Source organism: Macrotis lagotis, chromosome 5 (assembly GCF_037893015.1).
Source record: "Macrotis lagotis isolate mMagLag1 chromosome 5, bilby.v1.9.chrom.fasta, whole genome shotgun sequence".
NCBI lineage: Eukaryota > Metazoa > Chordata > Mammalia > Peramelemorphia > Peramelidae > Macrotis > Macrotis lagotis.
Window position 1 is genome coordinate 229,520,733 of NC_133662.1, and position 26,879 is coordinate 229,547,611.

Here is a 26,879-nt window from a genome sequence, read left to right on the forward strand (position 1 = left end):
TGGGGAGGGTTCAGGAGCTTTTTGGGGACCTTCAACCCAGTGGCATCTTGGATGCCCCAGCCGCTTGTACTTCAACCAAGTTCAGCAAGAAGACAGGTGGCTAACTAAGGACTTTATTTCAAACCAAAAAAAAAAAAAAAAAATAAAAAATTGAGAGCATTTTCCCTAGGCCGGGGGAGTGGGGCTAGAACAGTCACAGGTATCCCCATTCCCCTCAGGGCCTGAGGCAGGACAGGGACTGGACCTACACATCATTGTGGCAGGAGGCCCTATCAATTCCCTTCCCCTGCTTCCATGATGGGGACACTGGAAGTGGAGGGACAGGGACCAGATTCCCCCTCCAGTAGGGGAAATGCCAGGTATGTGCTGTAACCCTTCCCTGCCAGGGAGGGGCGGGATGGGGTGAAAGAGAGGCCTGTGGAGCAACTGTACAGCTAGACCCCAGGTTCCAAAAATCATCTCTGTGACTTCAGTAAGGAAAACTACAGACCCCAGAAAGGTCCCCTTTCCCTCAAACTAATATCCTCTAAACTCATCATCTTCATTAGGGGGCAGTGACTCCTAGAGCCTGTCAGGTGGTAATACTGTCACAGAATTGGGGGGCCAGGAAACCCCAGCAAGGTTCCTCCCCACACACTCCTCTACCCCCCAGGGGCAAGCTCTCTCCTTGTTACCACATGATCCTTGGTAGCTCGCTCACCATTGTTTCCCTTGGGTGGACACTGACCCTCCCAGGGAGTCTCCCACAGTCCCTCCCACTGCTCCCTGGGGCTGGCAGCAGGGTGTCACATGATGCCGTTGGTGAGGTACTGGAAGCCGTCATAGAGTTTGGTGGTGATGGACCGCATGCTGCCATCCACCATCTGCTCCACCAGCAGCTGCAGCTGCTCCTCCGTCATGCTCATGTGGAAACGCTCCTTCAGGTTGCGGATGGTGCTGGAGCCATGGAAGCAGGGCAGCTGAGAGCCTGGGGAGGAATGGAGGATTGGGGGGGGGTGTCATCATCCCTGTAATACCCATAGGCACAATACCCCCCACCCCAATTCTGTTGTTCCTCAGATCATGTGCCAACCCTAAGACATGATTCCAAAGTGAGCGTTGCTGGGTAGAGGGTGAGAAGGGAAAAGTTGGGGGGGCCCTGCCCCAAGGGCATCCTCACTGTACAGGGGTGGGGCACAGGCTTCCACAGGGAGGGGGTGGGTAAGAGAGAGAGGCAGAGCAGGGCCCCAGAGCTATAGTTAGGAGCCAGGTGAGGGCACTGATCTGGCACTTATCTGGCTGCAGTCTCTGCCTAGCTAGATAGCACTCACAGATGACCTGGGCCACCGTCATTGCGGGGCTGGGCAGGGTTTCTCCTGAGCAACACCGACGACCTGTAGGGTGGGGCCAGGGGTGGCCCAATTGAGTACTGATATGGAAGATCTTTGCAAACAGGGAAGGTAGACTTGGCAGAAAATGAAAGGCCGGGTTAAAGATGGGGAAGAAAGGAAGAGAATGAAGGAAAATAGCCTAAGAGCCAGGGGGCATGGTGATATATGGGTGATGACTTTCAAGTAAGATGGGGCAGAGACTCAGACTGGATGAAAGACAGTGGCTACCAAGGCTCCAGGAAGAGGTGGAGCCTGGAGATCCAAGGCTGCCCAAGGCTGGGTTAAGGGTGGAAGCAGCCATGGACTAGTGGAGCCAGGATTCAGGTTCTTGGCAGGGTGGGCCCCTCCAAGACCTTGGCACAAGGGCTCCCACCTTGCTGCATGATCTCCACGATCTGCACCACCTTGTCCATGTGTTTTCGGGCAGCGATGAGCCCCTGCAGCATCAGCATCTTGTAGTAGTTAAACATATCACCATCCAGCCCTCCCATCACCTGGAGAAGAGCAGAAACTCAAATCTCTGGTCAGGATCCCACAGCCTTGGTGAGGACCTCCCCACTCCCCCCCACAGCAGGGAGCTTGTTGGGGACTGCTTTACAACTCACATCCACAAACTCGGTAGTCAGCTTAAATGCTGAGGTCTCAAAACCCAGGTTACGAGGAGAGCTGGACAGGATGAAGCCAAAATCAATGTGGATGATGTGGCCATCAGCATCTAGAAGGATATTCCCATTGTGCCTGATGAAAAGATAGAGATGTTTGTCCATAAAGGAGGTAGAGGCATGCTTGCAGATCAGTATGACCCCCCCACCCCATGAAAATATCTTGGCCTGCTCCCAGCCCAGCCATCTTTACCTGTCCTGCTGGGATCTCAACCAAAAGAAACCATCTGAGGAAGGAAAAAATGCCAGCCAGGGCTGCAGGGTCCAAAATGGTCATTAACAACAAGCAAAAACTCAACCAGCACTTCACTTATTTAGCAATAACCATCTGGAACGGAGCCACCAGGTCAGAACAGTCTCTGAACCTCAAGATTAACTGACACAAAGAGTTGGGGGGGGGGGCGGCTGCATGATGGCCAATCTCTTGGAACAACTTTTTGCTTAATCCATATTTTCTTTATTTTTTATTTTTTATTTTTTTGCAAGACAAATGGGGTTAAGTGGAGCTAGGTAATTATTAAGTGTCTAAGACCAGATTTGAACTCAGGTCCTCCTGACTCCAGGGCTGGTGCTCTATCCACTGTGCCACCTAGCCACCCCTAATCCATATTTTCTAATGAACTTCATGGTTGGGTTTACCAGCCCACAGCAAATAAGCAGCAGCCAACCAACTGTGTGAAAGCTGCCAGGAGGAGAAACACAGAAGCAGGGAGAAATGCTTACATTCGCTTTTGAAAAATGATGAGAAAAACTGCAAAAAAGAAAATCAAAGTGGAATACCTTATACCTAGAAGTCACATTAATTAGAGGGGTGAGGGGGATATGAATTAAAGAAAGAAATTCCAGATCTTGAAGACTTCCAACCAAATGAATGGTCTGCAAAGGAGCCAAGGCCTGGGGAAGGAGGGCAAGGCCAGGCCCTATTCAGCATAACACAGCCCAGCCAAGGCCACCGAGGCAGGGCCTTTGTTAAGTAAAATGGTTGTATTCAAGGAGGCCAGGGGGATGGGGGCCTTAAGTCAGACAGCCCAGAGGGAAATAGGTCTCCTAGCTCTCCTTTCCAACCAACCACCAGAGCACCATGGGAAGCAGAACTAGAATTTGGAAATTAGCTGACTTTTGAGTGGAGAAATTATACAATCTTTTTCTAATTTAGTTCTACGCTTGTTAACCCTTTGGTTATGTTAAACAAGTTGGGAGCTGTATAATATGCTACAACTTTTCTGTTCTTTCCTGTGTTTGGGTCTTATAAACTCACCTCCTCTATCATGGATCTTTCTTTTTTTTTTTAAAGGATTTTGCAAGGCAATGGGGTTAAGTGACTTGCCCAAGGCCACACAGCTAGGTAATTATTAAGTATCTGAGGCCAGATTTGAACTCAGGTACTCCTGACTTCAGGGCCGGTGCTCTATCCACTGAGCCACCTAGCCACCCCCATAAATCATTTTTTAAAAAAGGTTCCACAGCTTATTGGCTGGTGTAAGATTCCTTTATTCACCAACAGAATCTCTCTTATTCTCCAAGAGGAAAATCAGGAACCAGAAGGGCAGATAGCTATGCTTTTCAGCCCTCACTCTGCTTGGTCCTATTGTAGTTGTGCTTCAGTAAACTTCAGAATCCTGATCCTTGGCCTTGGAAAAGGATTTCTAGCAAAAACAACACCCTCCCCCTCTACATCTGGCATGTTGTTTGCATGGCTTTGTTGCTTTGAAAATTCAGTTTCTATGGAGCACACCTCTCTGCTTCAGACTCTTCCTAGAGCCCTGGGAAGCCAAGCTCTGTTTCTTTTTCCCAAATCACTGACCACCAGCTTCAGACTCTATGTCAAGACAAGGGTCCTGCTTATTCAGCTTTCAGCGCAACTGATAAGAATGCAGATGCATTCTGGATAGGCAAAGCAGGTGCAGTCCAGGTTGGGGCTGGGCAGGATGAAGTCAGTTACTTACCTGTCTTTGACCTGAAGCAGGTAGCAGACTAGACAGTAGCCAGCACAGCTTTGTACAAAGTTGCGCTGGGCACTGAGGAATGCCTCGGTGGTATAGCTGCCATGCTCCTGTAGGAAGTAATCGAGCAGGGAGAGCTGGGACTGCTTCTTCACCTGATGGATGGACACAGCATTGACCACGGGCTCTATCATGCCACTGTCCGCTGAAATCACAAGGATCTTGTAGGGCTTGATCCAAAGGGGCACACGCTCTTGCTCCCAGATGGACTGAGGGGAGAGACAAGGATATGCTGGGTAAAGATGGTGACTGGGCTAGAGGGAGAAGAGACCCAACTGCCTTCTTAGCTATCTTTTCTTTGCTCAGGGTTGTAGTAACCAAGGTGGCCTTGAAACATGATAAGCAAAATCCAAAGACCTTGCTGGGAACTACAAAGGATGGTAGGGAAGTCCAGGAAAAAGAATGGGAGAAGGATGCAGACACAACACAGTAGTGGGCCAGGAAGGAGAGACACAGGAATGGAGAAAAGATGGTGCCCAGGGAGGGAGAGTTTCATGTAAAGAGAGGCCTCTCCAGTTCTTTGTGTGAAAGTAGGTAAAGGCAGGGAGGTCATTTTAAGGCATGAGAAAGAAGAGAGAATAGCAAGGTCTTAAATCAAACCCAGCCCAGTTACAACTCCTCTTCCCTCTAAACCAGAAGTCAAGATGGGGCAGATGCAGTACTCAAAGTCTCCAGGAGAGGTCCCTGTAGCCTTCTTAAAAGGCAGTGTTCCCAAATGGAGCCCGTGCAGCCCAGACCCAAGAAATTTTCCTCAGAAAGCCTTACCTGCAGTTGTTTCAACACCTGGAAGGCTAACAGCTCTTGCCGCAGATCATCTCCACATTTGACAATGACCGAGAGGAGCCGCCAATTGGGGAGGTGGCCATAGGGTGAGCCCTCTCGTATCCGCCTGTAAACACAAGAAGGGAAGAACCAATGAGCAGGCCAGTTCCTACCAGGGTCACCTTCCACTTAACTTGGGCAAGTGGATGCTTAGGTTTGTACGTCTGTATGATGGGAATGTTTATGGGATCAATGTAGAAATCAGTGAGTAGAAGAGTGGAGACTCACCTGACTTTCTCTTGCCAGGGCTCTTTGAGGGCAACTGCTGATGGGTCTTCTGGGTCCCGTTTAAAGGCAGTAGGGGTGTGGGCTAGCTGCTCTGAGAGGCGTCGCCTGGCAGGAGAGAAACCCATCACTGACCATGGATAAGGAATGACCTCCATAGGAGGGACCATGGTCCACTTCTGGGCCAGTCCTTCCCAAATGAGGTTTTTTTTTTTTAAAAATAATGCAAAGTGGTCAGTGGCCATAGAGAGCAGCCCCCAGGCAGGCAGGTCAGTGCCAATGGAAGGAGGGGTCAAAGGAGAAAGCGCAGTTCTTGGGTGGTCGTACCGGATATCTCCTGCCGCAATGAACACAGGCTCCTTGCTCTCTTGGCTGGTGATACTATCCACAGAGAACTGGGAGATGTTGTCACAGCTGTTGGCGTGTACTTCGGGGAGCTGGGGGGAGCAGGGAGAGGCAGTACTGGTGAGCAGATTCCCTTCTCTCAAGTCTTCTTTCCCTCCCTCTCATCCTGACCTCGGGGAGGTGATCTCTGAGGCCCTTCCAGACCTTGCTCCAGATTCCCAAACTGATGCCACTGTGATCATCCCCTTCAAGTCTAGAGAGATTCACAATGGGCATTTTTTTCTTTATGAGGCTGGGAGATTCCTGAGAGCAGGTATCCTACATCTTCCCCGTGAATCTTCCCCAGGGCACAGAAAGCCATCTCCTCTTTTGGAATGTCACCAACACTGGCCAAGCTCAAGCTTCACTTTTCCTCATTCTGACATCATTTCTTGTCTATCAGTGGAATTAATGCTTTCTTATCATGTTGCCAGTTAACTTTGAGGGTATATGTTTGTGTGTGTGTGTTTGTGTGTGTGTGTGTGTGTTTCCTCAGTCCATTGTCTGTGGGTATGTGTTTGTGTGTGTGTGTGTGTGTGTGTGTTCTGTGTGCCTGTCTGTTTTCTCAGACCATTGTCTGTGGGTGTATGTCTGCGTTTCCTCAACAGGATCATCGCTTACTTGAAGCCACAGCCTGGGTCTCAGTTGTGCTTGTATCTCACACACTGACTAGCCACCTACTGGTACACAAATGAAAGATGCTCAACATACCCTGTAGAGCAGGGCTTTGGGGCTTGGGGGGAATACCTGTACTTCCTGGCCCTGGCCTTGCTGTACAAGTCTCTTGAGACTACAAGGCTCGCTTTCCCTCCTCTCTCTTTCTAATCTATCTTTCACCCTACTGCCAGACCAGATGCATCTATATGGCCACATACCACTCACTCCTCTGCACAAAACCATCCTATGTACTGAATCCAGTTCAGAACCTTTTGGTCTGGGAATCATGGTACTGTTCCCCCAGGCAGCCTGACCTTTCTTTGGCACTCACCAACCTCTATCCTGTACTCTAATGTTTGTGACATTCTGCTCATACTGTTCCTTGGCCTGCCTCCTGCCAAGTTTCTACCCATTCCTTAAAGTCTAACTCAAGTGCTGCCACCTCCCAAAAGTCTTCCCTGAACACCAGGGAGTCAATCACAGTATACTCTTCCTTTGACCTTCCAGATTTTTTTGGCATCCCCTTAACGTTATTTTACACACCCTATGCATGAGGCCTGTGTGGACAGGGACTGCGCTTGGCCCAGTACTGTGTCCCAGGCTCTGAAGCTGCTTTATCAATGTCTCCTGCTTGGAATTAGATGAATTCCTTCCCTGACCCTCAGATCACATGGTGCCACGTTCTAATTCTATGCTTTGAGGGCCACACAGACACACACAGACACACAGACACAGACACAGACACACACACTCCCCTCGATATTGCACATGTCATTTGTGGATACAGACCCTTCAGGATTTCTCACCTCCACCTGTAGCTCTCCTATGTCATCCACAGACCAGGCTTCATCATCATTGTCATAATTGGGGACAGTGCTGAAGCTTCCCGCTCGCTGCTCATGGGTGATGCCACATTCGGGAAGGTTTTCCACAGACCGAGTGCTGCGAATTCGGTTCTCAGGGATCCGAGTTGGGACGCTGGTGGTGTCAAAGTTTTCACACTCAAGGACTTCCACGTAAATAAGATAGGGTGCCTGAGGGAAGAGAAGGATGTTTTAAACTGCCTGCTTCAGCACCTCTCTTCTCCTTTTCATGGACATTCTTTGATGACTGGGACACTTATCACCTCCCTGAAGAGACTGTGCAGAGGCAGCAGGTGGAGGGGAAAGTGTACTGGATTTAGACTTAGGAGACCTGGGTTCAAAATTTGTCTCTGCCAAGTCTTAGACCTGTGACTTAGTAAATCTCATTGCCTTGGTGGGTCTCTGCTTCCTTATTTGTAAAATGGGGACATTGGCCTAAAGGATCCAAGGTTTGGAAAAAGGAATAGACGGAAATCTCAACTTGTCTGATGACATGACATTCTCTACATTAACAAAAAGGTGAGCCAAAGGGCATGGGCTTCAGGAAGAGAAAGGCCTTGTGGCCGTGGGAGGAGTCAGATCAGAGAGTCAGGGAAGATTGAAGCTAAACTACTGGTGGATGAGTTGGATGAACATCCCAAAGATGTTGGCCCTATGGGTGGTGGTGCCCCCAATGCCAACAAAATTGGGCACTAAAGGGGTGAGAAACAAACCCAACAAATTAAACTCCTTTGAAGTCCAATTAAGTAATTCTGATCCCTGCAGAGCAGAAAGGAATAACTGAGGTGGATAAAGGTTGGGGGGAGGGCAATTAAAATGATGCAAGAGATAGGGATAGGAGGCTGGTCTAACAGGAAATAATAGAAAGATTGGCTTTTCAAGTCTGGAAACATGAAAGCTGGGAGAGAACATGTCAGGTTTGAGCAAGGTGAATCTAGGAAAAATAAAAAGAACAAACATGGAACATCTGTCCTACACTTTAGAGAACAGATATTCAACTTCAAGAACTCATTGCCCTGAAAAATAATACTGGTTAAGAAAAAAAATAGCTTAGAAAAATTGTTGGGTAGACCACTCTGGGCCATGAAGGGGCAGTGCTGTCTGGTCTACATTCCTTGTCTTCTGAGCTTGGTTGGGAGCCACAGCAGGCTCTTATCTGGGGGCACGAGTAGAGACTTCGAAAGCCCAAACAACTTTGCCAGTGATATACTATGTGAGTTTGGACAAATCATTCCAGTTTTCCCAACCTTCACTTAGCTCTTTCTAAGGTGAGATTAAAGCTACCTGTCCTCCTTACCTTTAAACTTCTTGAGGCTCAAGTAAGAAAATGCATGTAAACTATATTGCAGAAGTACAAAGAACTATGCACACTGAAGGGGCTGTGTCATTAAGAATGTTAGTAAATAGCAGTTCTGACTCTTTCTCCTGCCCACCCTTCACCTTTCAATTGCTTCTCTTCACCCAAATCCAAGCCTGTCTCCTTTTAGCTTTTCCATACTATACCTGAGTGAAAGCCTCAAGTTCCTCACCCAGAGCTTACTTTAGGGCTTTCAAAAAGCAAGCATCAGAGGAGAAAGAATAAACTCTATGAGGGAAGGCCCGAGGTTTTACCTAGGCTCTGCATGAGACTAGCCACCATGATCTGCATACAGGAGGTGCTGAGTAACTAGGAGAAATTGAGGGAAGCTTCGGGGCGTAGGGGACAAGTGGGAGCTTACCTACCTTATCCTTAGAGTTGAGGACAACTGCTTGGGTGTGGGGCACCCGAACCACATGGTGGTCGAAGCCAGCAGTTGGCAGCCAGACTCGAGCAGGGAGCTTGTGGTTCAGGAGGGACAGCTCAGAGATCAGCCTCTGTGTCTTCTGCTCCTTGGTAGGCAGCGTTGCCAGTCGCTTGCCAATTGCCATCAGAGATTTGATGAACTCTCGCTCAGGAGCCAGTCTGACCGGCTATGAAGTATCGGGGTAAGAGATAGGAGGGAGTTATATAGCTGCCAGACATGCTCTACTCATCAAAGACCCTTTGGATCAACTCATATCAATGTTCCCTGATATTCAAGGAGAAGCAGAGTTTGAGGGATGGTTTTTGGTCCAATGGCAAGACCTTTCCCATCACCCCCGTGAACCCACTGGAGGTTCTGAGAGGTCAGAAGGAATGTCAGGCTCCTCACATCCCCAGGATGCAGAGAGGGTATAGTGAAAAGTGTCTGAGATTTTTCAGAATATCCTTTAGTGAGACATGTCTCTTTCTCACTGAACACGTCTCATTTTGACTTACTGAACTTCCCGTCTCTCTTAAGTACCTGTGGTGGTAGGTGGCACCTACTGGCTCCTTTGGAGATGGGGACAAGGAGATTTTAGTTGCTAGTTCCTTAGGAAAAAAAGGATACTCCCCCAAATCCCACCCCAAGCACCTGCAAATGACACTTCCCTTCCCCTTCTCCCTCCCATCACTCCACATGCAAGCAATGGACATGCAGGGGTGGGAGAGCAGAATTTATATAATAGGTGAAAAATCAATGGGGAAAAGCAACAGCAGCTAAAGGGAGAACCAAGAAAGGTTAAGGCTAGGGGGCAGCCTCTCTCAACCCCTGACCCAAGAGCTGGATTGCTGCCTCACTCTCAATTCTCAAGGGAAACCCCATGTCTTTTGAGTTGCCCTCCCCTCTCCAGTTCTGAACCAGTAGCACCAACAGCAGTCTCAAGCCAGCTGGTTCTGAAATGACTCATCCAGTATTTAAGAGGCCTGGTATGGGGGATACCCCAGCCACCTCCTCAGAGAGACAGGATTAGTCTGGGTGGGAAGAGATGGACTTGGCTAGACAGTGAAAAGGGAGTTCTTTAGCCTTGGCCCCCTCCATCAAGAGAAAGAATTTATCCAGACCCCCAGCTCAGATTCCTAATCCACATGCTCCTCCCCGCTCAGCACATAGTAGACATTTAATAAATCTTTATTGACCGACTTCATTCCCTCTCAATAGACTACTCCTTCACAAGAATAAGTTTCATTCACTAAACTTTTTTTCTTATGATTATTTTTCCTAAATGAGAATTTCTAACTTAATACTGCAAGAATGAGCTTCTTGAAAAAGTCACATGGTACAGGCCCTACCTCTACATAGCCACTAAGGCTAGGAAATACAGAAGGGACTCCTCAGGGATCCCAGTCAAGAATTGGTCTGAGTTCTTTTCATGAATTTAGAATGTTGAGCCTGAGGAATAAAATCGATGGGGGTGGGAAGGCTTCCAGTTCTCAAAGACACCCCCAAGTGTTCAGTGAGGGGAAAAGGACGAAAAGAAGAATGAACTCAGAAACTCACACATTCCCCCACCCCCAGTCCTCTGATGTGGTCACTCAGGTGGAAAGACTATCCCTATTCTGGGCTTCATGTTCACAGCAGCCACCTCAGAAAAGAGGGTGGGACTCTCCCTGATCCTTCAATCAGTAGAATCAGCCAAACTAGCTGATTAAGTGGTATATATCACCCCACAGGGGAGACAGGAATCATGATTGAAAAAGGAATGGCACAGAACACAGAAAACTGATTGGGGAGACAAGTTAAAAATCAAAACACAAAAAAAAGATAAATAAAAATCAATCATCCAAACTCCCAGAGGGCCCAGCATTTCCTCTCACGTCTCTGCTCAGAGGCAGGGTCTTTGATCCTATAAAATTCTTGGAGGGGTAGGGAATGTACTAGAGCTTCAACCAAAGGGACTTATGGCAAGACAGATAAGGCAAAGAAGATGAGGAGTAAGAAACATTCTTGATAATAAACTGGGAAAATAGGGGTACTTGGATGTAGAAGAAATGAGGCTGCAGTTGTGAAATAGTCTGTGGGCAAGTAAACATTTCTTTTCAGGTCAAGTCCGTTCCTTGTGTGTTCTGGGTGTTCAATGGAGGGTCCCAGGTGAGGAGGAGGAGATAAGATGGAAGGGGGTGTATGGAAGAATCCTTTTCAGAATGGACTCCAGGGTCAGCTCCAATGGCCCATTCCCACCAATACCTGGGAGAGGGGACTGTTCCCCTGGCTCTCACTGACCACTTGTGACCTATTTCAGCCAGGGCTCAGGACAAATGGCAGCATGGGGGAAGGGAGATCCTCTCTGTAAGGGAAGCCAGTGAGGGTCTGGGACCCCTGGGTGTGCGGCAGGTGGAAAGGAGTCCTTTAAAGGCTGTCCTTGGCAATTGGGTAAAGGTGAGAGGACTAAAAAGAGATCTGGGGACGGAGAGGAAATGCTGCCACGGGCGGACATGGGGAGTCAGCCACCCAGCCCCAGCCTGGCCCCACTTACGGAACTGAATGATTTATCAACACTCTCGGTACTGGAGGAGAGTTCCTGGGAAAGGGGCCGGAGGGCAAGGGGAGAAAGGGGCCAGAGGGCAAGGGGAGAAAGGGGGAGGGGAAGGGAGAGAGAAAAAGGCAAAGAATTTAGCTCCAATTTTGATTATAACCACTTCTCTTTCATATCTCTATTATAATGTTCTTTAAATAATTAAACCCAGTTCTGAAGTTGGACCCTAACACTATCATTATTCAAAAATGGGGAGAGGCAGGTTCAGATCCTAGGAGAGTCAGTGGGAGGGATGTAGGAGGGTGGCAAATCTCTGTTGTTCCATTTTTTTTCTCTTCTTTCTTGGCCCTTATTTCAGAGAAAAAAAAAATCCAGATCGGAGTTCCAGATAGAGATAGTTCTCCTTAAGTCTAACACTCTTAGTCAAGGCTCCAAGATTTAGTGGTTTCCAAAGGATCAGGTGTTACAGGATATATGGTCCTCAAATTAGGGGTCTCCAATTCCACCAGACTCTTGGGGGACATAGTGAAGAAAAAGAGCTGAGGTGAAAAGTTGATGGATGAATCACAAACTTCTAATTCCACATCACATCACAAGCTCCATCTCACTCTGCATGCAAGAGGGAACAGAAGAGAAAGGTCCCCAAACCAGGACATCTTCCCTAGTCTACTGGGCAATAAGAACTAGTTAGAGGCTGACATCAGAATATGTATGCATCTACTGATTTGATTTTGTTCCAAGCTGCAAGGTGCAGCTTGTAATTAAGTCTGTGACAAAGTTGGTGTTTTGAGGCACTCTCTACCTTTCCTGGCTCTGGGAGGTCCCTTGTGGCTCTTCTTTCACTAAGTCCCAGTGGCCCTTGGAACAGGGTCCATCTTGTGGCCCACACAATGAAGTCTTCCAGGGTTTTGGGAAGGGGGGGAAAGAGTTAGACGTACAGACAATTGCCTGGACTTAAGGGACAGAATCCTACCTTCCTCCCTCCCTCTGAAAAGACTAATGAATGGTCACTTAGAAATCTTAATTTCTACTTGAACACTTAACTCAATGAATTTGACTTGAGTATTTATTTAACTGCACTATTCTAATCTGAAGACTTTCCCAACTCTTGCCTCTTTCTTTGGAATACCTGAAGAGTGGTGAAGAAGATAGGATATTGGGGAAGTCAGGGTGATGTTTAGGGAAAAATAGGAACAAGGGAGGGCATAGGGAAGAGGGCATAGGGAAGTCCATCTCAGAGATCTCACCTTTCCACACACATTTCCAAGGCCGGGGGGGGGGGGGGGTGGCAGTAAGGTAGCGAGACTACCAAGGCCAGACCTCCAAGTCCTTCTTTTATGAGTGGATAGAATGACTTGTACTAACCAACCTGGTTGGGAATAGCCAGCTCTTGATGTCTCCCCCATTCCTCTCTGTTTCAGGGACACTCTGTGGGGAAGGCTGTTCTACTCAGTTATCATGATCTCCTCTACACTCACACTAAGTGAACTCCAGGGAGCAGGGCTGGGCCAGGAGGCTGACATCAGAGTAATACCATGCTGGCAGGCTGGCTGGGGCTCCCAGCATGACATGGACCAGATTTCTCTGTACAAAGGTTGAGATAGTCCCAAGAAAGCAAGATAGATCACCAAAATGTAGCTACTGTGGTGGCAAAGGAATCAATTAAGTTAGAAATGGTTAGCAGCTGAGGAAAGTTAGTTTGGTTTCTCTGACCTGTGATTGTCTGTGGGTAGGAGATGAAGGAAGCTGAGTTCCAAGTCTCGGTAAGTCTGCTCCACTAACCCGCCTTACATAATCCCCATTTGAATTAAGAGACAGGTAGTGAAGATTAAGGGGAAGGATATCTGGTTAGAACTGAGCCTGCAAAATGTGGATAAATACAAGGCAGAGAGAAAAAATGTGGAAGCTGTGCCTAATCCTCCAGACTGGAGTTGGGGGGTGGGGGTGGGGGAGGGAGAGAAGTAGTCTTTCCCTAACCACTTCCCCAGACAGTGAGGCTTTGCCTACTACACCACAAGCTCCTCGAGGGCAATGAGCAGCTAGGTATCGAAATGGATAAAGCCCAGGGCCTAGAGTCAGGAAGACCTGAGTTCAAATCCAGCCACAGCCACTTACAAGCTATGTGATCCTGGTCAAGTCGTTTAACTCTGTTTACCAGTTTCCTCATCTGGTCAAATGAGGTAGAGAAGGAAATGGCAAACTAGCATGTCTGCCAAGAAACTCCAAATTGGGCCACAAAGAGTCAGAACCCAGCTGAAATGTCTGTACAATTACTGCCTCAAGGGCAGTGGTTTTTCCTTTTCATCTTTATGTGTTCATATCACTGGCAGAGAGCTCTCTGTATAGTGTGACAACCGTTTGCTGAATAACTGAATAAATCAATAAATGATAAAGGAAAGAGAGGATTGAAGGAGAGCTGGGCTGGGCCTCAGTCTGTTTCCCACTAGTGCTCTAAAATGGGAAGAGGTGGGTAGGAGAACTACTATTTCCTTTAGCTATTGAACCACTATTTCTAAAATGCATTTGGCAAGTGAGTGTTGAAGGAACAGAATTCAGGTACTAAAGACTCCAATGCTACCTTAGAGATAAAACAACTCCCTATTACAACAGAAGGGATCAGGTCTCTATCTTTAGTCTCTGGATCACATTTCCCTCAGGGAAGGGCAATGGAATTAGATGTCTAATCTTTTTAGCATTCGATAACCTGTGAGAGTTTGGGGATCTGGTATCACCCTCATTTCTCCCAAGAAATAGTGACCTCTGAGATATAGAGAGCCAAGTCAGGAAAATGAGTTACCTGTAAGGCCTGGCCCAACTACTCATAAGGATTGGTTAACAATTCTGGCCTGAAAAGGACTAGCAAGAAAAAAGGACACCAGTTACACATCCATTACTGAAGGAAAGCACCAAAGTCAAAGTGTGTCCAGCCTTAAGACAAGAGCTACACAAAGTAGGGGAGAAAAGTCCAGGCCTATAAAGTGGCCCCAGCATGTTTGAACATAGTTTTTGGAAAGGTCACATAAGATCATAGAGAGTCCTAAAATCTATATCTGGTTTTGAACTCTCTGAGGTCAAGGAGGTTGGGAAGCATCTGGAAATTAGCTGGTTCTTTGCAGGTCTACAGCCTTGATCCTGAATCCTTTTATTTCATGGGCACTGGATCAATACTACTGCTGCTTCTGGAAAGGGCCTAACAGCTGACTGCCATACTTGTGACACCCCAGAGGAAAAAAAAAAAAAGCCCTGCTCTAACCACCACCCTCCCAGTTGTCTCTACCTATCAGAATACAGTAGTTCCTAGAGGCAGTGCCCACTGAAAGCTAACAGATGCTCCCTATCTCCACATCCAATGAGGAAGGAAACGGCCCCATCTTAGGAGAGGGTAGTCATGGGGATGTAAGATGCAGAGAGGCAGCTTCTGTTCAAAGGCCAATCCAGCAGCCAGGAAGTACAAGTGACAGTCTCAGGAGGGGGGTCTCTGGGAAATGATTCTGGGCTAGAGCACAGGAATTCACTCTGCCACATGATCCAGACAAGTTGGCCTACAAAGTCTAATTCCCAGAGATAGCAGGTTCTAGATAAGGGTTCACAGCTTTCACAGTCCCCGTCCCCCCATGGACAGGTTGATAGGATCCTTACTGTCTGGGCAGTGGTGCCCCCCCCCGATATGGTGGAGAGGCCAAGACCCTAACCACACAGGGTTTCCAGCAAGGGCCAATTCCTCAGTCTGGGACCCTGGCCAGTAGTGAGTCAGTGGTGGAGAACTGGGGCACCATTGTCTGGCTGGGACACCAGGTCACCAACAGTCGGTTGTGCATCGGGGCAGCTTCCCCTGCTATTTACCCAGCTGGGGACTGGAAAGTAGGTGTGGATTGCTGATACAAGCTCCCCCATTGTAGGCCACACACCTATCCCAATGTTGTCTTCTCATCGCCTCCTATCTCTGGTTTTAAACTGAGAGCTTCTGACGCCCACTCCTATCTAGCTTGCTTACCCCCTTCCTGTTCCCTCTCAGAAGGAAAATGGGAAATTGTAGAGAGGCCGACTATTTCACCCTCACTTTATAACCCGAGTACTAACATGTAGTAAGGGCATTCTGATTAAATGATGAAATAACAACAAATGAAATTTGCCTTGAATCTACAAGGAGGGGAAGAAGCAATTCTCATGACAGAAGGCCAGGAGAATGAGTTAATGCTCTATTAGATATTTTTCTACATTGTCTATGACATATACATTCTTAGTTCTTTTCCTTTCCCAAAAGACCCTGCCACTCCCCAGGGGATTTCAAGCAGATGACTCAGATCTTAAGAAGAGGTGGGGAGGAATCCTTGCCACAAGAAGGTCATCCTCTACAATCTTGGCCTTCATTGTCTTCCTAGCAAAAACGAGTGTCTTGAGATTTGGGAGCCCTGCTTTGCTCACTAACTAGCTGGGTGACTTTGGGCAAATGAGTTAAGAATTCAAGAGTTTCATTTGTCATCTACCAAATGAGGAAGCTAGATTCGATACTTTCTAAGCTTTTAAGCTCTACAATTCCATGCTCCTGCCTGAAACAAAAGAAGATTTGAAGAAGGAAGAGGATATGGGAAAGAAAACCCCCAGGCAGAAGCCCTAAGCCCATGCAGTCCTGCCAACATTCTTCCTGACCCAATCCTTGCATTTTACCTCCTCCTCATTCTCCACTTTGGGGTTGCTGGCTGTGCGTTTCAAATTGCTGCTGAGGCTGATGCTGGCGGTGGCATCCGACTTGGAGCGCTGGTGAGTCCTTTTGGAGGGGGACAATCCTGTGTCAGAAGCTGGGCTCAAGGAAGGCAGCTCTCGCTTTCGATGAGCCGGCTTCAGCTCATCTGAAAGGATGAGCTTGCGGAGCTTGGTCCCACGGGAGTGTCGCTGGGTGGAGATGTGCATGTCCGAAGAATAGGCCCCAAGCAGGAGGGCACACTGGAGGGAAAAATTAATGCTCTGGCGGCAGCGGTGCACAATGTAGGGCTTGATGGCATCTCCCACATCTTCATCCATGTGAATGTACATGTTTAGCAGCTGGGGAAGATAGAAGTCAACATCTTCATTGCGGAAACAAAAGAGGCGATTGCCTATGTAAGCCTGAACACCGGGCTCTTTGGAGTTGTACAGATACGAGATGGCCATGGAGATGTCAAACAGCTTGGACTCAAATAGCCGTAGCAGCCAGGACTGCTTGGCTGAGTTATTCTGCCGCCGCCTTCTCACGCCCTTGGCTGAGCCGGAGGTCCCCACCTCATCCTCCTCTTGGATGCGGCTGGGTGGCTCATCCAGGCAGCGAAGTTCATTGCCTATGCTGTCCCCATTGACAAGCTCAAGGGTGGGTCCCTCTGGGGAGCTGGATGTACCCCCATGCAAAAGTTTTACTTTCTCCAACACTTCCTCGCAGGCCTTTTGGGCCACCTCTGGGTCAATGACTGCCATCTCCCCAACCCCCTCAGTGATGACACTGAGCAGGGCACCCCCATTATTTCCTGGTGGATTTGGAGTAGGTTCTGAAGAGGCATTCAGGGGGGCTGGCTCCACTGCTGTGTCTCCCATGGCCACAGCCAGCCACAGCACTTCCAAGCTAGGGAAGGAAAAGGAAAAACAAGTTAGTTTTTCTACCCTCCAGTACCTATTGTTTCCCAGATCCATGAAGTTTTCCCTACAATCTGCTTCCCTGAGTATTTCTTAGTTGGAATGTCATTACCCCACACTCAATTATCCTTTACTTTGTCTTTATGAAATAAGGATACACCTGGTCATCACCTGCATCAGCTAATATGTTGCTCTTGAAGTGTGTTTACCATGTTTTCCCACATCCATATACATTGTTTCCTTAACTAGACTGGGGATGCCTTCCATCTGCATCCCCTCTCCAAAGTTCTTTTCCTATCCTTCCTCGATTCCTCCCGTGCTTGGGCCCTTTAGCAATCTTCCCATGCTAATACACACTTCACTTGTAACATTCTGGACCACTGATTTCTGCCTCCTTATAACCTTCCCTTTCCTCTAAGGCTTAGTTCAGAAAGCCTTTTCTTATCCCCTCAAGAAAGACAAGAACTCTTTTCCCTTAAGACCTTCTAGCCCAACCTCTCCTAGACAGTCACCTGAAGACAGACTTTATGGTGATTTCCATCCATGGATTCCTCCTCACCCCATCCCTGATTTGATTATAAGCTCTTTGAGGGCAGATTTGTTATTTTTGAACTCTGTCACGCTAGTAACTTCAGCAGATGCCTGACCTTCCCTAGAAAGCCATCCTCATTTATCACTCCTCCCCCAAGACCTCACTAAGGTACAGATGGATTTCTGTGGATTCCACATGTGTTCTTACCTGCCCTTTTAAGACTGTAAACATTGGAAACCATGCGAGGGCGGTATAAGAGAAAACCACTTTAGAATAAGGATTCTCTGTCTTTAGCTTTTCACCGTTCTGTTGTTTGTTTGCTTTCATGACACCCTTTCCTATTCTTGAAGGAGTTGGATGGCACATACAGAGAGTCACCCTTTAGACTTCTCTCCAACTAGAGAAACTGGAGAATCACACAGTGAGCCTACTGGATCGGGGTAGGAGGGACACTGTTAATTCTAGATTATCCAGAACAAGACAACAGAGGCCAGGCCAAGGGCACTGGAAGATCAGCATGAAGGTGCATTCTGAGTCCTAACAACAACTTTATAGCCTAGGTCCAAGGCAGATCCATCTGGAGGGCCTGAGCACTCCTTTCTCACACAACACAAGGAGTACAGGTCAACCCAAGCTGATGTTTTCTGGTCTACACTTCTGTGTCTACTGAGACCTCATTCAAACTGAGGGAAGCACCTGAAGTGTGTTCTCAAGGTCATCTAGTCCAGTCATTATCTGAAAAAGATTCTCTCTACAAAACAACCAACAAGTGGTTTCCAACCACTTACCAAGCAGCCCAGTCAACTTTTGGAAAGCTCCTTTATTTGGAAGTTTTTCACTTCTACTTGGTTATTTTAGCTTTGCTATCCAGGGCTAAAGAGAACAAATTTACCTTTTTTTTTTTTTTTTGCAAGGCAAATGGGGTTAAGTGGCTTGCCCAAGGCCACACAGCTAGGTAATTATTAAGTGTCTGAGACTGGATTTGAACCTAGGTACTCCTGACTCCAAGGCTGGTGCTTTATCCACTATGCCACCTAGCCACCCCACAAATTTACCTTTTAAATACTCCCATGGCCTACCCACCTTTCCCTTTAGCAGTTTCTCATAGAGATTTTCAAAGTTAAGTCCATGATCATCTTTGATTTCTCCTGACAGGTTCAAGGAATTTCCTAACTACAATCTTCCTGATGTTAATTAATTCTGGTGGTGGCTGGGGGTGGCAAGTTCTACTTTGCCCCCTCCCAAAGCTGGGCAGGGCCCTTGGGGGCCTTGCTTTCTGAGCAGCATAACCAGCACTACTACTTGTGTGGATTTGTCTCTACTCGTACTCATACAACATAAGCATAAGACGACTTCAATCTTTCCTCACCACACCTCTGAAGGGCTCTCTACTTTTTTTTTTAATACTATAGCTCTGGTTCAGTTAGGACCATATTGTCATGGTATTTATTTTCAGTCAGTAAGGAACTGATATAGCAGCTAAGAGTTTTTTATTCAGTAGTCATTATTCAAATTTCTTTTCTCATAATCCCTCTCCTCTTACTTTTTTCTGCCTTAGTGACTCTTTTTTTTTTTTGCAAGGCAAATGGGGTTAAGTGGCTTGCCCAAGGCCACACAGCTAGGTAATTATTAAGTGTCTGAGACCAAATTTGAACCCAGGTACTCCTGACTCCAGGGCTGGTGCTTTATCCACTACGCCACCTAGCTGCCCCCCTTATTGGCTCTTAAGATCCTCTTCTAAGCTTTCCCAGAGTTCAATCTTCTTCCCAAAAGTTCTAGTGAAAGTGACCTTGATTTATTCTCGTATGTGCAAAGCTTCAGAGTTTTTTCAGAGGTTTAGCAAATAGATGGCAGCTTAACATTATTAGTGGTGGGAGAGGGTGAAGAGGAAGGTATAAGCTTCAGCATAGGGGGATCACATGCCTCTCCTTATCTTAGTACAAGCCAGAACCTTCCCAAAGGACTTCACTTCACCAGTTTCCAAGGGCCTTCTTTGCTGTTAGCCAGTCTCTGGTAACCTCTCCTTCCAACTCTTCTGGAAGACCAGGCTTGCCAAGGGGTGTGGAGCTAGACTCCTCTATTACCAAGGTACAAATGCTTCCCTATGACACAGACTGAACCAGAGATAGGTTTCCTAAACTGGATTTGGGAAAGGGTGTGGAGGGATGAGCAAGAAAGCACCTCCTTTCCATGATGGAGAATATACCATCTGTATCCAGAGAAGGAACTGTAGAGTCTAAATGAAGACCAAAGATTATTATCTTCAATTTTTAAAAAAGTTGTCTTATGTATTACTTAATTTTGCAAGCTCTAATATTTTCTTTCTTCCTTATGGATTTGTTTTTTCTCTCAGCACATTCAATTTTAATCTATGCATATCATGGAAACAAATGTAAAGACTAGGAGGGAAAGGGGAAGAAATTGTAAAATTCCAAACCTTGCAAAAAAAATGTTTGGAAGAAATTACAATTGTATGCAATTGGAAAAACAAATAAAATATGTATATAATTAAAAAAGAAAAAAAAACCACCTTCCTAGTTTCTCTAGTACTTAGGGATCATCAGGGTTTAGTTTTAAGGTTGAGCTGGGAAGCTGGAAACACTGGAGGAGTTAGATAGGGAAAGACATAAAAGGGAATATGGTTAGACTGTTTCCACATTTTGGGGAAAGTCAAAGGGAGTAAGGAATTCTCTGATCCTCCAAAGTCCCTGTCCCAAATATGGACTGTACTGGTTTCATAGGATAGGTTTTAAAATTAGGATGACCAGAGGGCAGCTTCACAGGAAGAAGACAACTATAGGGCAGTAAGCGAAAGGACTGGGTCATCGCGTCCTGAATCTATTCTCTCTACCCCATTCGGCTCTGCCAGAGGGAAAGAGAAAAAGAAAAAAAAAAAAACCAGTGAGGTTAGAAAATCCAGTTTGGTTTGCAATTTTTGTGGCTTTAAGGGCCATAGTATCCCCATTCCTATCTGACCATTCAAGCTCAGACTGTCCAGCTTGAGGAAGCTCCTTTCCCTCAAACCTATTGGAGCCTGTTGGATGGAAAAGGAAACTGGAGAGGCTAAGTGATTGGCTTGGGAGTGGGAGTACTGACAAGGGAGCTCATGTCTGGGCAGTGTCTGGTGAGCTGGGCTGAGCATCCAGGGTTATTAGAGGGCAAAGGGAAGGCTGTCTACACGTGCAACAAAGGGAGGCTGCTCACACTTGCTGGCTCATCCAGAAGACTTCTTATTCTCAGCTATTCCCTACCCAATGCCACTGAGGCTGTGTCTGAAGCTGGGTCTACCAGAGCTAAAGATCAACCTTTTCCCCCATTTCCTCATCATGTCTCTTTAGCGGGACAGTGGGAAGGATGATAGATTTGGACACAAGCTCTATCAGCTCCTTGTTAACTGTGTTGCTGGGCAAATTACTTCTCCTTTCTGGACCCACTTTTCTGACCATTTCCAGTCCTAAATCAAGGAGTCCATCTAGGAGATTACAAAAGCCTTCATTGGGTCAAAGGACAGCCATCCTGTGACTGGTAATTCTGATTTACTTCCTCCTATCCCCCAGAATATGTGCTCTTTAGAGGCTGGGGCTGTATCCTCAAGTAGCAGCGTTCTCTGTACAAAGTAGGTGCTTAATGCTTCTGGAATGGAATTGAATTCTGAGACCTTTCTTACTTCTGAACCTTTACGAAGTCATTAAATCCAGTCCTCTGCCTCTAAACAAGTCATTTCCTCTTTCCTGCTACCAGAACAACCCCAATGAAAGAAACATGATGCTTGGTCCTTTAATAGAAGGCAGAATTAATACAGTGGGGAAAAAATACTTGCTCTGGAGTCAGAAGACTTATTTTTAGGGCCAAAGAGCACAAATCTAACTCTTTTCAAGCAGTTGAATAAATGTGTGCTCCCTTTGCCTGATGCCACTTCCCTTCTGTAGTTTTTTTTTTTAGGTTTTTGCAAGGCAAATGGGGTTAAGTGACTTGCCCAAGGCCACACAGCTAGGTAATTATTAAGTGTCTGAGAATGGATTTGAACCCAGGTACTCCTGACTCCAGGGCCAATGCTTCATCCACTGTGCGACCTAGCCGCCCTTGTAGTTTCTTTTAAGAAATTTTAAAAGCTAATTGAAAGCCTTTCTTGATTTCTCCTGACAGGTCCAAGGAATTTCCTAACCACAATCTTCCTTTTTTTTTTTTTAATTTTATTTAAGGCAATGGGGTTAAGTGACTTGCCCAAGGTTACACAGCTAGGCATTTATTAAGTGTCTTAAGTCCATATTTGGACTCAGATCCTCCTAACTCTAGAATGGTGTTCTATCCACTGTGCTACCAACCACAATCTTCCTGATGCTTATTAATTTTGGTGGAGGTTGGGGGAGGGAATTCTTCTAATTTGCCTGTGTGACCTTGGATAAGTTGCTATCCATTCTTGTACCACAGTTGCCTTGACCAGAAAACTAGGGAGACTAGACTAGATGTTTTTAGAGCCCTTTTAGCTCTGGATCTTTGGTCCTATGAACCTGTGAGCAACAGGGGCCTAAAGAGAGAAAAAATGGCCCAGAAGTCAGGAAGCCTCCTCATTCCAGGTTTCCCATCTGTTTAATGGGAGTAATAAGAGCACCTACCTTACAAAGTTGTTGTGGGAATCAAATGAAAGTATGTAGACACTGCCTTGTAAATCTTCAGAGCTCTAGGTCAGTATCATTCTTGGGTCTAGTCTCAACCTTATCTATGAGAGTTTCATCCCATCTTGCCTCTCTTATATTACTGCCGATGGTAGAAGCTGGGGCCTCTCATTTTCATGGGTTACAATTCAACTTCCAGGACATATAGTTAAACAAGCTCAGGTCCAATCAGGAACCAAGTAAAAATCACAGCAATGGTCCCAAGAGGAGACTGAACTTTGGGCAGAGTTTCTCTTGGGACCATCAAGTGGAGTGATGGCAAGTGAGCTAAATGTGGCTGAATCAATAATGAATTAGACTGGGAGCTCCTTGAGCTGCATCTGAGGGAATGGAGCCAAGGAGCCAGCACTGGCAGATTCTGGACAGAGACCTCAGCCAGTTCTGGGAGCATCAAATGGAAATGACACATGGTAAGAAAGGGTAGCCTAGTTATTCTTTTCTAATTGAGTTCTCTTTCACCCAATCCTTTTGGTTATTTGGATCACTCCCTATTTCCCTGTGTGGTTTCCCATCAAAGTTCTTACCAGAAGAGAGGTTCTCCTTCCCTGCTCATGAGTTTTACAGCCTAAAGTGTTCTTCCTATAATAAAGAACTAAATTGGAAAAGAAAGACAGGAGAAAAGGAAAAGAGGCTGGAGGTAAAATTGGTATTGCAGGTGAACATGAATCCTTTCAAAACCTTCTAGGTAATCAATTTTCCTGAAAAAAAGGGTTAGCAACAGTTCCTAGGTAGGAAATGGACAAGAAGGAAGATGGAAAGTGAAGTCCTTTAATTACTTCAGAACCAGATAGGGGCCAAAAAACACCTAATCTACTAAATGTCTCTTCATTAAAATCATAATGATAGGGGACGGCTAAGTGGTGAAGTAAATAGAGCACTGGCTCTGGAGTCAGGAGTACCTGAGTTCAAATCTAACCTCAGACACTTAATAATTACCTAGCTGTGTGGCCTTGGGCAAGCCATTGCTTTGCAAAAACTAAAAAAAAAAAAAAAAAAAAAAAATCACCATGATAGAGTTTGGTGGCTGGCAGAGAAGCAGACCAACTCCAAAGCATGTTTCACTGGAAGATCTCTTCTCACTTCAGCCTACAAGCACTGGAATATGGGATTATTGATCAGGCAGGGAAGCAGGCTGAGTCAACTGCCTTAGGTAGATGAGAAATTAAGTGGAGCTAGGGGTTCTCTTTTAACCATGTTAATTTGAGAGACTGTAGGCCATGGGTCTATCAGGTAAAGAAAACAAGGTAGCAAATTCCCAAGAATACGACTACTTGTCTTTCAATTTATTATAATCCCCAAAATGTTTTACAAACACCACAAGGTAAGTCTGATTCAGTTCCTCATCCAGCTCCTGCATTAAAAACTACACAGAGTTGGCTTGTACAGAGTTGACCAATATCCTAAGGTTACTCTGGGGGGGGTCAAATAAGGAAGTCACAAGCAGAACCCAGGAGTCTTACCTCCCCAGGGCTCCTTCTACTGACCATACTTCTTGGTTATGCTGACTGCTTTTTAGTGTCTCACACAAATAGCACTCTTAGGAAGTCAACAAAATTATTCTTTTAGTAAGAAGGAGGAGTTAAACAATTTGCCTTGGATCGGGAGGGAGACTGGACTGAAAGACACTTCTCCACTACCTTGGAAGCAACAGGGTTGAAATTAAATAGGCCATATCCAGTTTTCCCACAGCCTCATCCATGCTGACTTGTCAACCCACTTAGTGTCTGCGGATGGAAACGAGCATTTTAGAAACGCCCCTGAAAGGTAGTGAATGGCTCAGGGTCACAACGTGGCTAAGGTCACACAGCTTCGAGGGGCCGGGGCCCAGGGAACAAAGCGTCAACCACAAAGGGACTTCTCCGGGGTTCCTCCGCGCCTCCACAGGCGCATACTCGAGAATGGGCTCAAAGGTTGCCCCGGCCGCTCCCGAGTCTCGCAGGGAAGCGTGGCAAAGCCAGAAGCATCCTCCTAACACCCTTACTGCGTCCTTGCAGGTTCTGTTTGCCCCTGAGAGGGCCGGACCCCGACGCCACTCCCGGGCGCAGGGGGTCCTCCCGGGCCGCCTTTGGGGGCGCGGGGGGGCCGGGCTGGCCACAAGGGAAGCGGGCGGCGGCGGCGGGGGGTTTCCACAACCGCGAGCCCGGTGACAGGGCGAAGTGCGAGAGCGGAGGGTCCGCAGAGCGGGGGGCCCCAAGAGGGCAGGGGGGGAGGCGAGGGGGGCGGGGGGGCCCCAAGAGGGCAGGGGGGAGGCGAGGGGGGCGGGGGGCTGGAGCTGGGGGAGGAGCTAGCGCAGGAGGAAGGCCGAGTCCGTGGGAGGCTCCGCGGCGGGAGGGAAAAGTTGGGAGGGAACCTGAGGCAGGTGCTGCCAGGGGCGGGGGGCCGCTTTTATAGTCGGACCGGGGGGAGGGGGCCTGGAGCAGCCGGAGGGGGAGGGGCTCCTTACCTGCGGGGACCCCCGCCGAGGGGCCGCGGTGTGGCGTCGGTGTCGGGCCGCCGGCGCCGCCGCCTCAGCAGCAGCGGCCGCTCCCGGGCTCCATGGGCCGCCTCCGCTCCCCTGACAGCGGCGGCGGCGGCTGCACCAGGCCCCGGCTGCGGGGCTGCCCTCGGCGCTGCCTGCGGGGGCCTTGGAGCCGCCTCGACTCCGGGCCGCCGGCGCGGCGGCCCCCCGCGCTGCGAACAGCCAGAGAGGCTTCCTCCACACCGGACTCTGACGGGCGCGTCTGCTTCGGCGTCCGAGCCCTGCCTCCCGGGGACTTTCCTCCGCGCGTCCTCGGCGCTCAGGACCCCGCGGAGCCCATAGTAACCTATGGAGGCGACTGAGGTGTCTAAGGCGCGCCTACCCAGAAATGGAAAAGGGGGTGTGTGCGTGGGTGGGAGGGCAGAGGAAGCTACCTTAGGCCGAGGAGGCGGGGCCGGGGGCGGGGCGTCCCGCGGAGGGGCGGGGCGAGCCGCCCGGAGCTGGCTAAGGGAGCCGAGGAGGACAATTCAGGAAGTCCGCGCTAGGAAAAGGGGTGGCGGGGCTTTGGGGTGATTATGCAGACTGTACACAGAGGAGGACCCGGGGCTTCGGAGGCGGCGCCTGCTCATTCAAGCTCCGGGTCCGTTGGGGCGCCCCCGGTTGCCGAAGAGGGGGGCCTGGCAGGGGCCGGGCCGAGGGCTCGAACCTTCCTCTGCAGGCCCCGCCTTTCCCGCGCTTGAGAGGGGACGCCTTGCCCCCCATGCCGGGCCCCGACCTGCCGCTTCCCCCCTCCCCGCCCGGCCGCCGCCCCGGGGTGAGTGAGGGGCGGGGCGTGGGCGGGGCCGGCGGAGGCGCCGCCCCCAGGCCGGGCACGTGACTCCGGGTTCATTCATTGCCGCCGCCGCCTCCCTCCCGAACCCGCTTGTCCGCGGCAGTCTCAGCGCGCCCCGGGAGACTTCGGGGCCCCCCGCTTTCGGGGGCGCCTTGCTCTGACCGCACCCCTTCCAGGTAAGCCGGGCTGCGGGGGCCCGCGACCCCTCCCCGCCCCGGAGCCCCGGCGGGGGCCGCCGCCGGATGCCGTACCTGGCCGGAGCCCCGGGCACGTGTCTCCGTGCCCCCACCCCGACTCAGGTGCCCAGAGGGACGCAAGCATGCGCCTTGGGGCTCCCCGGGGTCAGCGCTGCCCTGCCAGGCCGGACCCGGACCACGCCCCCGCCCCGCCTCCGCTGGCTCCTTGACTGTTTCCTCACGCGTAAAATGGGCATCATCACAGTACCCACTCCCCGCGTGTTTGTGAGGTTGCAGCGTAATTGCTGGCGGCGGCCCTGTGGTGGTTTGCCCTTCCGTGAGGAAGACCACCACCCCGGGGAGGGGAAGCCAGGGCACGCACGGGGGTTAGATGGGGGGCTGTGCCAAGTCACCAGCCTCCCTTGGTCCTCAGCGGGGCCCAGTGGCCCATCAGGACCACTGGAGAGGGACCCAGCGGCGGTGGTCATAGTTTGCCTGAAGCTATGCCCATTCAGAGAGAGAGAGAGAGAGAGAGAAGAGAGGCGAGGCAAGGAGGCAGAGACAGATCTGTTCTATCTGGTCCAAAGCAAGCTGGGAGGATTTCTCAGTGACTGAGATTGTGGTAAGATAAGAGATGAAACATCCCATCATTAATGGGATCCTTAGTAAGTTTTGAAACTACAAATTCGGATCTTCAGGTTCCAAGTTTGGTGTCCCCAACAGCTTTTATGAAGCACAGTGCTTGAGGAGTATTATTTCAGAAGCATAGGTGGAAAAAGGGAGGGACCACAAGAATATTTTCCCTTTTATTCTTAAACTTAAACCTAAATCTAAGTCTTTTGACAAGTAAAATTCCTCTTTTATGTAATAACCCTTAAAATACTTGTTTTTTTTAAAATTAAATTTTATTTTTAATTAAGGAAGAGCCATCTTTCTTCTACCTTCCCCTTTATTCCCATTTGCAAAGAAAATGAACATATCAATCTGAATAATTATTTATATATAGGCAAAGTAACTACTTGAAAACTATAATTTCTTCTCCTTTAAATCTTTCTTTCAGGCTAACTATTCCCCAATCATTCAACTAATTCTCCTCTCAGTGAAACTTGAGAACTTTTACCATCCTTGTCACCATCTTCTGGATACCCTTCACTTTAATGATTCCCTGTCCAATTTATCTTCCATAGAACTGCCAGGCAGATATTTCTAATGCACAGGTCCGGCCATGGAAAAACTCATGCTCAGTAAATTCTGAGGTTTCCCTATTAACTTTGTGATCAAATACAACCTCTTCTGTCATTTATTTGTTTTGTTTTGTT

The 26,879-nt window shown here is 48.3% G+C and overlaps 1 protein-coding gene across 4 annotated transcripts; it reads right to left on the minus strand.

Moving 5' to 3' along the window:
• Positions 1–93: 93 nt before the first annotated feature.
• Positions 94–25,748, minus strand: PI4KB (phosphatidylinositol 4-kinase beta). Of its 4 annotated transcripts, none has more exons than XM_074188820.1 (13): positions 25,636–25,748; positions 24,538–24,898; positions 15,951–16,875; positions 11,283–11,327; positions 8,709–8,936; positions 6,930–7,157; positions 5,410–5,519; positions 5,086–5,190; positions 4,801–4,924; positions 3,979–4,244; positions 1,976–2,108; positions 1,744–1,864; positions 94–967 (listed from the first exon to the last, which is right to left on the minus strand). In XM_074188820.1, exons 1-13 carry the CDS (start codon positions 25,703–25,705, stop codon positions 786–788), a joined length of 2,898 nt encoding a protein of 965 aa, XP_074044921.1. In that variant the 5' UTR covers positions 25,706–25,748; the 3' UTR covers positions 94–785. The 4 variants fall into 4 exon arrangements, with proteins under 4 accessions (XP_074044921.1, XP_074044923.1, XP_074044924.1 ...); XM_074188822.1 differs by lacking the exon at positions 25,636–25,748 and adding an exon at positions 23,732–23,818 and having other exon boundaries at positions 24,538–24,627; XM_074188823.1 differs by lacking the exon at positions 25,636–25,748 and adding an exon at positions 17,626–17,824 and having other exon boundaries at positions 24,538–24,601.
• Positions 25,749–26,879: the final 1,131 nt, after the last annotated feature.

Excerpts from the sequence above, each read along its gene's own strand:
- PI4KB (XM_074188820.1), bottom strand. The coding sequence starts at position 25,705 with ATGCTTGCGTCCCTCTGGGCACCTGAGTCGGGGTGGGGGCACGGAGAC. Across the intron at positions 11,328-15,950 it reads AAGTGGAGAATGAGGAGGAG|GAACTCTCCTCCAGTACCGA; the intron begins GTAAAATGCAAG and ends CCCCTTTCCCAG. Across the intron at positions 5,520-6,929 it reads TAGGAGAGCTACAGGTGGAG|CTCCCCGAAGTACACGCCAA; the intron begins GTGAGAAATCCT and ends TGCTCCCCCCAG.